Genomic DNA, 14057 nt, shown 5'->3' with positions numbered 1-14057 from the left:
CTAGTAGAATATCACCCTACTACTATGAATTCGAAAAACGCATTTCAAATACTACCCATCCCTATCGCTCTGCCGCATTTCGCTATATTCATCCTCGTTGAGGAAAATTGTGTGGATACCGTGGTACAGGGTGAGCTACCGTCAGGTTCCATTCAAAGCGTATTCATCGCTTTCAGGCCGGTGTCCTGCCGCGAACAATATTGCACTATGATGAGGATGAGGCGAGTAATTGCAACGCTCTCTGACCTAATTCCCAGTTTTTGTACGAAGCATTTAAAATTCAAGCTATTTCTGCATTGTTTGTGAAGCGTTTCCTAGTGGAATATTAAAACGGAGATAAACGAGCTGTGAATTGTGATTTATACTTAAATGAAAATATTAATAGATTCATACCGAAAGATTGAGCTTTCAGGGATTGTAACTTATAAGATGTTTTTGGATTAGGTACAGTACAGTTATAAATTACTTATGGATGTTGATGTAATCTAGGCATAACGCAGTGTTCTGAATTATAGTTTTTCTAGAAATTACGAAATTACTTATCGTTTTAAACTAAAGGTTACGATACAAAAATAGCAGCGCCGTCAGAAAAAAGTACTAAACCGGAAAAGGTCAGAAAGGGTTGAGTTTAAAAAAAAGTGGTCGCCATCGCGTGTGTTTTTTCAGCTTTTGGGTTGTTTTAGCTGGCCGTTGGAAGCTTTTATGCCTCAATGGATGTAACTTGTATGTTATAGGTTATAGGTCATTATAAAACACGCAAATGGCAAGCTTAGTCTGCTCTACTCTTATCGTACTTATCTTATCTTAACAACTTTTTTCAACAATGATTTTGCCAGACACAAGCATTTTAAAGTGTTTATGACGTCAAAGGTCCATATTTCCCCAATATACCCAATGTATTGACCAGAATATCGGCACGTGCAAAAGCAAAGCTTCAATGATCGAAGTCAAAACAATGACACTGCTACCTCTGACATTATAGCTTCCCATCTGTTTTCCCGAGGTGGGAAGTATAATGTCGGGTGTACAATACATATATGTAGGTATAGTATGTAGGTATATTAGATTGGCATGGTACCTCCCCTATGAATCGTGACATTTCAGACTTCTTCACAAACCTTTTCGTCTTGTAATTCTCTGGCCCTATAATAGCAATCGCTATTGAAATATATTCAATTTGAACTATCTATTACATCGAACTATAACGTCTACCATGCGTCTACCATCGACTGTGTATCTTTCCCATTTATCAAAAATACATTTCAGTAAGAATAAGGCCATAACATAAAACCAAAAATATCTCTTTTGATAAGGTCAGGTGGTATATGGTGGTCTGCATAACTAACCACATCGTGTGGGGTTCGTTAATCGTAATGCTGGGACAGATTGACCCCGACCCACCCGTGTCGGCTAAAAATAGGCCTGACGCGGCCCCAGGTCACTCTGATAGGGTTAAATGGGGAAAATTATCGTTTATTGGATTACCTGCTATGATAGTCTGTTTGGGCGGCTTTTATTTTATTAGATTTGTAGTAGCATGCGACTGTGCGACAGCTGCCTTGATGGTTAAGATCTAACCGAATTTTGGGAAGCGCAAGATAAGAGAAGAAACCCTGACTAAGTAGATCATGGCTTGTTACGGTCAGTTTCATTAGTAGGTGAAGCTATATAGGTACATATTATGAACACTTTTGTGCCTTGTCAAACTACCTAACATACCGTCAATCTTTGAATGAATGAATAGGCTGCAAGTGCATCTAAACATTGCGTAGAATAGCGAAACACAAGGCAAACGCAAGACGCTCAAGCTGGTTCCCCGACCTTAAAGTTACGTGACTAGTGGAGTCGGAGGTCGGAATAGCCTCACGTCTTGGGACTAAGTGCGCGGGTCATTAGAGAATAGTTCTCAGTTTAAAAACTTTCTTAATCGTGTACCGTACCACTATGCTCTACCGTACCGTTGTGTTTTAGTTGAAAATGTAGACTCACTTTAGAAAATGTAAGTACCAAGTACCAACCCTACCATTGCGATTAAGTAAATTTTTAAACCGTTTAGTTAACCCTAGCTGTACACTGGGGTCACCCGGAACGACGCTTTCAATCCGTTTTCGAACGCAGATCGAATATCTTTCAAACGTTTGCAATTCAAACTGTCAGCCGGCCGGCCAGACATCGCGGACCAATCACAGCACAGCTTGCCGTCACTCGGAGGCTCTCGTTCGATAATTGAACTGGTAATCCGATGCCGTGGTTTGCCGCGCAAACAAGAACAGCGGGGGTGAAGAGCCTTGTTCAGACATCCAATAACGTAGAGCTAGAAATCTCAAATAACTGATTTGGTACAGACAGAATGATGAATCAATTTGTGAAGGATAGTGCTGAAATTGTATGAATGTAGGTTTTTGAAAGTAGGTCGTTAGGTTAGGACCTAGGTAGGTCCTTTTAGGTGGGAGTGGGTGGATTTGAAGGCTTGCCCTTAGGTAATTGAGCAAAATAAATAATATCTTTTTGAACAGAACCAATGAAAAATATTTATCGACAGCCCGAATAAGGATTTAGTGATATTATGCTATGCGTTAAGTAATGCATTTTGAAATATAAATTATTCCGACTCCGCTCCGTACAATTTACCTGCCTCTACCGACATGTAAATATAAGGTATTGATGTGTTTTTTTATTTATGTCTGTACGTACCTATGTAGGTATTTCCTATCTCTTAATCTAATCCACCCCTGCACATCGTACCAGCCTACCTAATGGTTTTATCCTGTTTTCCTTATCGAGGTCTGTTATTTGTCAATCGTTTTATGTGTGTTGCGTAGACTACCATAGTAGTACCTATAACATAGGTACTTAGGTAGGTACTATTGTTTATAATAAGCTTTTTACAGAATTTCTCAGAAGTAATAAATAGTTAAGTAAGTACTCATGAAGATAGTCAGTTTTAAATCTTACCTGCATTTCAGGTGATCCACCCTCATCCCTTATTAGAAGCAGGTAACTGTGTCCGTCGATAATAACTTCTTTTTTGAATCGCCCACCTGAAAAGGAGAATTTATTTATATTTAACCGGTGGCGCCATCTTCACTGAAGTGAAGGTACTCTATTTACAATTCTTATAGAGCGACATCTGTTGTCGAGTAGCAGAACTAACACCTAAGCATAGTGCGCTAAACGCTCACACGTTTTTATGAAATACAATTTATTTTATATACCTAATATGACATCGACAACAGATTTAATAATAATAAAGTTCCCTTATTTTTTACGATATATTCCTACAGTTAATTCTATACCTTCTGGGCTTTCTTCTTGCATGTATGCCCCCGTCAGATATCGGTGTACCAGCGCCGATTTGCCACTGTCCGGGGATCCCAGGACACCAACCCGCAGTTCTGTGACCCCTCGGGAAGCCGTCCATTCTTGACTGTTAACAAATGAATCTGAAACAAATGAGAAACCAAATTAATACAACATTTTTGTTAAGTGGCGACTGGCGAGTCGGTTGCGCCATCTAGCGTATAAAATAGGTTTACAAAAATGTGGTGTAGATGGCAGCTTACGATATTTTATAAATTGTTACCATTTTGCGACTTTGACAGGGTGAATAAACTTTTTAGAATAAGTATAAGTACCTAATAAGAAAAAGCATTAACGTTCAGAAAAAGAGGGACCAGATATTGCAAAAACATGAAAAATCGTTGAGCATGATTGATCATGGTCACCAAGACTTGGTTTTGCTATCCATATCTGTGCACAGATAAAAAGAAAAATAAGTAAGTACTTAATACTTAAGGAATTATGAAAACTTTCTCAAAAGTATGAAAAGTTAAGTAAAACGTATCAAATATTATGTATATCATTCAATATCAACCTACATCAACTTGAATACCAAAGTCAGTGTCATGTGCTTTACCTCGGTCCTTTGACTATTGGGCAGAGGAAGAGAAGATTGACAGATTTAATGTGTGGGTACGGACATGTACTAGCTAGGGTTAGGGTACGGAAAACCGTTGTTTTCCTCGACCTGTCACTTATACATAACATGAAAAAAGTACTCCTCTAAATACGCGGAAGAGCAGGTATAATTTAAGAATTTAGTAATTAGAAATGACTCGAGAATAAAATAGTTAGAATCTAGATGAAGTACCAAAAACCTTAAATACTTGTGTACACGATTGTACCATAAAGAAATTTAAATCGGTCACGTCTCAAGCTAGATACCCATTAGATGTCATTGTGAGCGATATTACATAACTTCAGGAAACTTGGCTGCCGTTGGGCTTAAAAAGTGGCTAAACGAGAAAAAAGCATCGCTTTACTATTAAAGAAAAAGGCAAAAGAAATCTAGGAATTCCAAAAGAAAATAAATTGTTTCGAAGCATTTGTTGGCTTTCTAACTATTTTCGGACTTAATGTAGGTACTTAGTACTAGACTACCTAGAAAATTTAGGCATATATTCATAATATACATTATGTAACTACTTACTACTTATATTTATGACATTTATTTCAACTATTTTCGATTGACTGAAGTTTATAAATTACAATCAAAATAAACTAATGATCTTACAGTGCTGACTAATTATACATTATAGGTACGCGTATTGACGTCTTAAAGAGTTTGAAGACAAATGTTTCTTCAAATTAATTAACACACTTTTGGTACCTATTTATAATTAACTAGGTTTTGTGCAAATAAATAACAGTTGGAAGTCTTCACATGGATTTCTCTACATTCATCTGCTGGCGCTATTTGTAAATTCTCTGCTCTCGTTCTCATGACTAAGGTTTATCATCATCAGATTCATCAGTTATCATTAATTAATTATAATAATTAATTACGTATACTGGTAGCGATTCTGAAGGCTTTAAATTTACCACTATCTTTCTTAACATTGCTTAAATTCAATTTAAAGCCTTCAGGAATTCAGCATTGATATTAGTTTTATTTATTTTGATAGACATTAACGAGTGATGGCAATACATGACATCAATATAGTCTTATGTTAAAAATATTTATTATAATTACATTTAAAAAATCCTACCCTCCTGTCTTCGCGCCTATAGTTGCATTTTAGACATACAGGTACACTACCGACTCTCAATTTCAGTTCGTAGCGTCATGAATCAAGATGTTCAAGTTTAACAAAATAACTAGTAAGTAAGGTGCAGATGGGTTATTCCGAATTTCGGATAATTCCGATTTCTTCCAAACGCAGCCATACTTTGAACCGTGGAACAACCCAAGCAAGGTAGAAGATTAAGTTGCCATCAAGATGAATGGTTCCACGGTTCAAAGTATGGCTGCGTTTGGAAGAAATTGGCAAAAATCGGAATTACCCGAAATTCGGACCTGCACTATACTTAAGTTAGTAACCGAGGATAGACAGATTCACAAATACGGAAGTCTAAATTATATATTCGCAAACTATTACACAAGTGAAACGAAACGACACGTAAGAATGTTATGTCATGCATAAAAGAAGACATTAGGACACTTTACGCATAAATGCTAATGATTATGTTATAAGTAGATTGAATAATGTTAATGCAATGCGATTCTCTCATTGCCCCAGTCAAGACGGAAGCAAATTTACCTAGTGCAAATTTGGAAAATCAAAAAAACTATTACTTAAACAGAATGGGCGAGATCACTTATATAAATTAATTAGAAATATATTAAGGCATTAGTAGCAGTAACATGCTTATGTAAAAGTTCTTAAATAGTTGATAAAAACAAAATTGCATTACCGGCTCAAAGCAATAGAAGTATTTCAACATTCAATTTAGGTAGGTATTGAGCGCACGACTCAATATGACAATATCCCTCGCTTGGTACAGTGGCAGTTTCTAAATAAAACACTTACCACTTTCTTTTAAACCATCCTGAACAAGCATCGCCAACATCATAAGAGACACATTAGACATTTAAGGTGTCCTCCACTGTACACGCTTTGAAGCTTGCTCCATCCACTTTTTCAAGACCAATTTAACGACTGTTTGCCTCCGCGCCCATTCTGGATGAGCCATTCAAGATCCACGTTCGATTCCCGTCGTAAATTAACTTTATGGCTATTCAGATAATAGAATGTAAGGGTTGAGGGTCTTTTACAAGTCGCAGCTAATCGCGAACCGCACAAGGGTTATTAATAAGATCGTATTTATTCATGGGACTCCAGTACCGCCCATAGGAGAGCGTGTTATGATTTTTATAGGTGTCGTTAAACTTCAAATAGGTGTTTAATGGTTGTCCCGAAGTGGCGTGTATCGTGTTTATTGCTCTTCAAAAAGCAATGTATATGTGAAGTAGGTTATTGTGTTTTTCGTCCTCTTGTTTTTGTTTTTTCAAGATATAGGACAACAGCAGTGAAGAACACAGTTCAATTACATTAAATCATATCAGGATCCCCACGGGAAGCGGGAAATGGAAACATAATCCCACCTCGAGGCGGCTTAGCCAGGACAATGGCTGCGAAGCTGAGTTGGCTCAAGCCAGCCTGTCTTGGGATTCGGGAAGGGATTACGATGTTCTTCCGTACTTAGGTTTGCAATTTTCGTCTCTGGTATTCCCACAATAAGATATACCTATGAAGATTTTATGGTCTCCACAGTCTCCAGGTAGTATTCTATGTACTTACTTGTAGAATAAAATTGTAAACATTATCATGGTATTGCCGGGAATTTCTTCAAATGATTAATGTGAGATACAAGCTCCATTAAACCATCACATTCTGTGGTCTTCTAAACTCTATAGATTAAAAGACAACGCAATTTCCAAAAACAGGTTACATTTGGCTGCACTTTAATGCACTTTGACCAGGTTACTACTCCAGCCCGAGCTGAAGCCAGCTAAGACTCGATGGTCTGTGGAGGAAGGAAGCCCCACTTCCCATTGTGCGTGCTCAATCAATGGTCATGCTCTGCCGCCTTAGCCGTTGCCTTCAAGCATGGATTAAGTTGTAAGGTCAGAGAAACAATAACATGAGATTCAGGAAATCGATTGTTGCGCTGGTAAGAACGAATGTCATTATTATTGTAGCTTTTGCTAAGTTTGATAAAATGTGACTGGAGGTCTATAAGAATAAACGGTTCTCTTTGAAGAATGTGATTAAAATGTACCTTTATCTAGAAATATTTTGAAAGACCCCTTATATCCAGCCTAATTCCGTTTAATCAGACCATCTGTTTTGTTTGTAACCTGATAGTCGGCGCAAACAAAAGACTTTTCGCAAGTTAGTTCTGATTGTCCTTTGTGATTTTGTTTGCTCTTGAAAGACCCCGCGAAAAGCTTTTAGTGGGATATACAATTTCGGTAACGTTTTCGTCTAGAATTACTACTACTGATATATGTATGTACCAATATAAGTAATTTGGTTGGCTTATGTTAAAATTCTGGAAAAAATATGAGTTAGATGAAATGGGTACTGTTCCTACGGTATGAACAAAAATATCAGTAGTCAGACGAATAGAGAAAAAAAATATTGAAGACCATTGCGCCACTGAAAATTGGGAGCGCCAAAAAAACTTCCTTCTTATACCTTCAAAATAATCCGCCATTCATAACTATGAATCGTCCATCGGTCTCTATTGACATGGACAAACAGACAGACATACAGTATAATAATATAATATGGAGCGTGACGGGGCATCTGGCTCGGATTTGTGTACAAATTGCTTTACAAAGATGATTTCTTTTTGTTGGGTTCTGGAGTGGTCCGCGCGCGTGGGTGGACCGTTATGGCTACCTTTTTGAGTTGCGAAGTGCCTACCTAATTTCGTTGAATTTGGAATAACCAATACTTAAACTTTATGTACTTATACTTGTACTTACATACATCCCTATCATCATTTTATACACGATATACGAATTCAGCACGATAGACTTCTATTATAAAAAAATTAAAGTAAGAAACATGACAATTAAGAAATTCATCAAAATTCTATGATATGTAAATTGAAAACCACCATTAAATAAAGTCGCAGAATGGCGTGCAATTTCTAAAACTAGGAATAGTCGTAGAGGCTGTCTGATTTTGGCATAACAATGTCCACCCACTTGAATAGAAGACCTTGCGAATGAAAGACCCAGAGGTCAGGGGTAAAGAATAATAGGATTAAGCATTGTAGGTGGCAGCACTGAATCACGGATGACGTAAATTGTTTAGGGGATACGGGGAAGGCCGACGGCTGTACGAAATAATTACGATCAACCTCCGAAGGCTTTGTAAGGATGATAGAAAAACGTATAAAAGTTGCGTTCTGGAGTGCAATGTAAAGGAAATCATTGTATATGAATGACTGTTTGAAGAGATCGCTGTGAGAAACAGAATAGAATAAGAGTTATTTGTGGCAAGAGACACAATAGAGAATGCTTCTACTGATAAAGGTTATTTTAATTACATGTTTTCCCATACGTTTATAAGACACATAATATAAGAAAAATATGACATTGTTATTGATATTCAGTAAAATTTTGCCGCTTGCTGTAGGTAATTCGTAAATAAGTTAGTAAATGTGTAAATTCTAACTGTAATGTTACGTAAATAAACGCAATCAAAACGGCTGGATAATGTGCCAATTAACCGCGAGTCCATCAAGTTCTTCGCTCGGCCGACATGATTCCTTGAACAAGACAGTTTAGGCGCCATCCTGCAAAACTTAATGTTGCTTTCCATACACTGGAAAATCATCTTTATTAATAAACAAGAAAAGCTAAATTAAATGCAGAGCTTAGGTTGGAGACATCATCATCTGACAAGACGGCAGCAGATATGCACTCTGGAAAACTTACTGTAATAAGAAACTTGTATCAAAGAGAAAAAGGGTTAAATTGGAATGAGCAAAGCTCATTTGATGCAGTCAGACAAGTCATGTTAAAAATAGAAGGCGAATACGATAATTAGTGTAATGTTGCATTTAACTGTCGACGAGTCATTTATAAAGTGTATTTATAATTTATACTACTAAAATAAAGCATTTAAATAAGAACATCAATGTACCTAGATGTTATACATCTCCATACCCAAATATCTTAACTTAGATGACGTTGTCTATGCAAAATAGTAAAGTGAACTTATAAAATTTAATCATTAACTATACACGGGAGTATAAAAATTAGTATATAATGGTACTTATTTGCTTCTCTGTATTAAGTTAAAAATAACACACATGAACATAGTTTACATAACTTTGCCAAGTATTTGACATTAGTAGAGTGATAAATAAATGAAAAAATATAAGTACCGTAGTAGTAGACGTTCTAAACAATTCTGAAGACTGTATTTTACGGACTGTTGACTTCTTGTCTTGTGTATTTTCAGCTTACGCAAAACAATTTAGATTGTCTCTTTGAAATCTTGAAGGAAAAAGATAAAATGCTGGTAAGATTTTATCTGTCTTTTATCAAAATAATACATAATTAAATTACATTATAGAGCACCTGAAGCATTTATAATTACGATCTTGGTACCTAATCACTTTCTAGTCTACCATACATTGTATTGTATGTGTTCATATCATAATAGGTTCTTCTTCTTCAGTTTTAAAGGTACAACACAAATAATGCAAATAAATCTGTCTAGCAAAAATACAGTTAATAATAATAATAAATTACCAACTCAAATGGAAATGAAACCTAGTCATTGCCACAAAATCGCGTGACATAATGTGTGACCTTACGTGAGAGATCGCCGTGCCAAATGTGACGGTCACGCCACGCCGTATCAGGCCATTTCTGGCATTCGATCGATAAAACAAACACACCCTCGCTGACCAATGTCCTGTGAATAAAATGTGATTCATAATACTGTATTGAGTATTTTGTACCGAACAGTTTTATATATAGTTAGGTACTCTTATAAATTAAACGAATAGAATTTGTTATACTGTAAATTCATTTGTAAATCTAACAGAATTGGTTCCGCGTGTAATGTAATACTCATATAGCGATATTATAGATATAACATAGATCTAAATACACCACACCACACAATATATATGAGTGCACTATGTTTTTTTAGTATTAATGGATGGTTAGTAAATCTAGAAAAAAACAACTAAGTACCAACTAAAATGTAAACTACCAACCAAGACGTCAGCGAACGAAAACTAAAGCACGCGAAAAAATAATTAAATTAAAACGATCACAAAATCCAAGGAGAATCGGCCAATTGTTCCCCTGCATCTGCTGTTCTGCTCCGATTTACCTGCTGAACATCTGCCGGCTCCATTGTGAACACCCCCTTGCCTTGCGAATAGATCAACGTCTGAAGTTTGCGACGTGCCTAATCTTAGGGCGAAATGTATCGATACTGTTGACTTGGAAATCGATAGTAATTTTATCGATATCCCATCCATTATACAGTTGTTAAAAGATTTGAATTTTCCCCTTTTGTATACATTACTGATACCAAACTACGAAAAGCCGCTGGTTAGTGATATAAGAAATAATTACGTGGCTATTTGAAACCATAGCTGCCTCTGTCATGTAGAGCACCACCACCACCACCAAGAAGCCCTGGGTTCGATACCCTCAAATTTAAATATCAATTGTTGTAAGATTTTATCATTACATGGAATTATAGATTAGATAAACCATTAAAGTACTCATAATTTGACTGATACGTATTATGTTGTTTTAGGACTTCAGAATTAATATACGAACAATTCGTAGAAATTAATATATTAAGAGATTGATAAAAAACTATGATAATTAGTTAATATGTGGTATTATAATGACTTTCAGTTTTTACACTAACACAAATTTATGTTAAGCGTGTATAGTAGAGTATATATGTACGCTGTTGGTGTATCTATAATAAATAAATAAATAGAGTGTAGAGTCACCGAACTAAAACCTCGATGCTATTTGCCCCCATCCCTATGCAGGAGGCCGCTCACACTCCTTTCGCACCGCCTTTTCGGCATAATATTTTAATCGGCATAATTGCATGTTTTCCGATACGTGAATTTGTCGGTTTGAAGGATCATTATTAAGTCATTATGCGCGTTTCTTTGCGCTAACCACGGCTACGCCCACATTTTTTGTGGAACCAGCGGGAACTCTTTCGCACGGTTAATGATATGTTCTTAAATTTGTTTGCTGCTATTGAATTCGTGGTTAGGTTGACTGGCATAGACGAAAGACCGCAATTGTCAAGAGATTACTCGAAATTTCGGCCAAAAAAATTGTCACGCGAGCCGTTGGGTAAGATTTTATTTAAAAAACAAACAATGATTCTGTTTTTTGGCTCGTTTCGTTCGTTGGCTAGTTTCACTCTTCCACTGAATGTACTCGTACTAAATTCAATGAAGTTTATTAGGTATACAATTACAAAATTAAAAGCTGAAGCATCGTAAATAACATAAAATCTAGATACTAACTGATTTAGCTTTAATTTACAATTAACTATATTCTACACAAAAACTTCATGGTAAGATTCAAGACAGGAAAGTAATTAATATTCAATTACATACCACATCATAGCACATACATACATATTTCATATCGGTGCTACCCTGAATGAAATATGTTGTTTCTCATTTATGTTTCCCTTATCAGATAATTCATAGCGCAACCCGATCTAACATCATAATGATAATGACAAACTCACACTAGCTTTAATTTGGATCCCAGGGAGCTCAATTAATTACACGATGAAATATTCCATGTTGTCATCACTAAGCCCTTGCCGCCATTAAAATGATGAAATGGAGCGATTTGTCTAAGCTTTGTTAGTCAAATGTATGTTATTGTATTTGTATGAAAACATTGCTTGTTTTACCACAGGCCGGTAACGTTTGATTTGATTTGCATTTGAATTGGGAGTTCAGGGTAATCAAATATGTATATAAGTTTTTAAAACCACCAATTCACGAAACCTTGAAAAAAAAACCATTGATCATTTTGGATAGACTGTTAATCCGAGAACCAAAAGAGGTTCAAATTGAAATAAACAGTGCAATATGTAGATATTGGAAATAGCTCACAACAATGACTCAAAAATAATTTCATCGATATTAAGTGGAGAGCACGTGCCCGATGGGTTTGTGAGATTTTACGATTCGAGTTGCGCGCGCGCAGCTAAACAATGACTTCCGTTTCCTGCCGCGGCGGCGGCGGCGGCGGCGGTGCTGCCTCAAATACTCACGTGCCATTCGCGGCCTATACTTAGTAGCTTTTTGCAATAGAAATACAATTAAAAATAGTTATATTAGATTAGGTTATTGTTTTTTTATTCCTAACACTGTAAATTTTTGTAATTACGACAATAAAGATTTAATTTAAAATATTCATTACTTAATTTAAATAAGAGGAATCATTAATTAGTATTCCAGGATCCAGGTGTAAGATAAAATCACTATACACACGACAACAGGCAATTAAAACACACTGTGATGCAGATAGTAATATTTGCACAGCCACAAATAAAGCTATAAAGCATTGTCATAAGAGTTTTTCTATACCTTATCAGTTATCAGTATCAACAGTCTGAAGGTCACACAAAGTGTATTTCTATTTGCAATGTTAAAATAATATGTGAAAGCAGATAGCTATATGACGTAAAACCGGCAGAATTAATTACTTTAATAACTAAATAATCTTGAAATCAAACTATAGCCCTAAAGTGAACCAAAAAAACAAAACACCATCAAACAATTGATATCCAACAGCAATAAGCGGTCAACAAACGCTCGCGATTGAATAGGGGTTAGAACAATAGCGATAATTATCGAGTCTAGGTCAGTGCACATCACTAGTGTTCCGATAGTGGGATCTAGTGCTGGGGCGATGGCGTCGCTGATCGCAGAGGTCGATAATATCTCGTTCCGCTTGATTGGAGCGCGTCCTGTTAGGATCGCTGGGTAGGGTTGCCAATTGAAATTGCACGCTGCGATTTATGCCATTTATCACAACAACTTACAACCATGTTGGCTTACCAAGAAGTTTTATGTTTATACATGACTTAAGATATAAATTATCTTGATAAAAGGTGTACCTATGAAAATTTCACATAATACTAAGTCAAGGACATAGTTATGTGGTGGCGGTGACGCTTGTTTCGCAAATATAATAAATGTACCCGAGATAAATTTAGTTCTGTATCAAGTGATTTATATAGAGATTCAGTTCATAGAATTTCAGTCTGGATTGTTGATTCTAATCGTGGAACATCTAGTTGAGTAAATAGGTCAGATGTCACTACCCTGCCGCCTGCTGCCCTCCGCAAATGGCTTTCCGATTGGTACCGGTGACCCATTTTTGCAGTAAAGCTCTGCACTTCCTCTAGAACAATACGGACCACTTCCGGCTGTCTCTGGTTTTAAAGTTTTAAAATTGGAACATACAGCTGTAATGGCTCCAGTCGGTGGATAATGGACGAAACGGTGCTAACGGAAATAAAGGCTTTTTGTGAATTTTAAGAGCTTTTTAGAGCAATTTTGTCTATGTGTATTTAGAGAAGCACTGACTTGTGACGGTACGAATTAACAAGCGTCGTCGATTAAATGATACCTATTTATGTTTTCACATAAGTGCTATTCAATATATTTTTCAACTGCATTATAATCTCATTACCCTTGAACCTCCGATGAACCACCTTGATCTATAATCGTGACTCATTTACAGCCAAATTCACTTGTTCAATGTCAATTACAGCATAATATTGATGACTAGTAAACCAGCAGTGAGAGTGCAGACTGCATTTATCGCTGACATCACATTTACGTACAAATTTATTTTTAGGTGTGCGTAATCAAAACGTAAGGTGCTCATGTAAATGAGGAAGGTCATAAAGTTAACAAAGTAAATGCATATTTTATTGAAAGTAAAAAAAAACACTAAAATACGTTGTGAAGACAATTTTTAATCAATTTAATGTAAACGCGGTTAAGCTCAAAGCAATTATGCGGCTATTCAGAGGCGATCGTTTATTCAAAAATGTACGGAGCGATAATTAGACTGCAAAAAAAGAAGCTACTAAACCCATAGCCGTCCAGGAATATCAGAGTTGACACTTATCGTTCATGAATGCCTTAGTCCTTATGGAGGAACG

At 36.3% G+C, this 14057-nt stretch overlaps 1 protein-coding gene across 1 annotated transcript in view; it reads right to left on the bottom strand.

Annotated features, from left to right (window-relative positions):
- LOC105384884 (centaurin-gamma-1A) overlaps window positions 1-14057 on the bottom strand; it is a 65204-nt gene that overhangs the window by 45937 nt on the left and 5210 nt on the right. Inside the window, exons 2-3 of the mRNA XM_038108195.2 lie at window positions 3297-3443; window positions 2956-3041 (exon numbers count right to left, since the gene is read on the bottom strand). Coding sequence (XP_037964123.1) covers window positions 2956-3041; window positions 3297-3443 — 233 coding nt within the window. The remainder of the gene's footprint in view (window positions 1-2955; window positions 3042-3296; window positions 3444-14057) is intronic.

The sequence above is a fragment of the Plutella xylostella genome, chromosome 9, assembly GCF_932276165.1.
Source record: "Plutella xylostella chromosome 9, ilPluXylo3.1, whole genome shotgun sequence".
Lineage (NCBI taxonomy): Eukaryota > Metazoa > Arthropoda > Insecta > Lepidoptera > Plutellidae > Plutella > Plutella xylostella.
The sequence above is the reverse complement of the archived record's forward strand: the minus strand, read 5'-3'. Positions and strand labels throughout refer to the sequence as shown.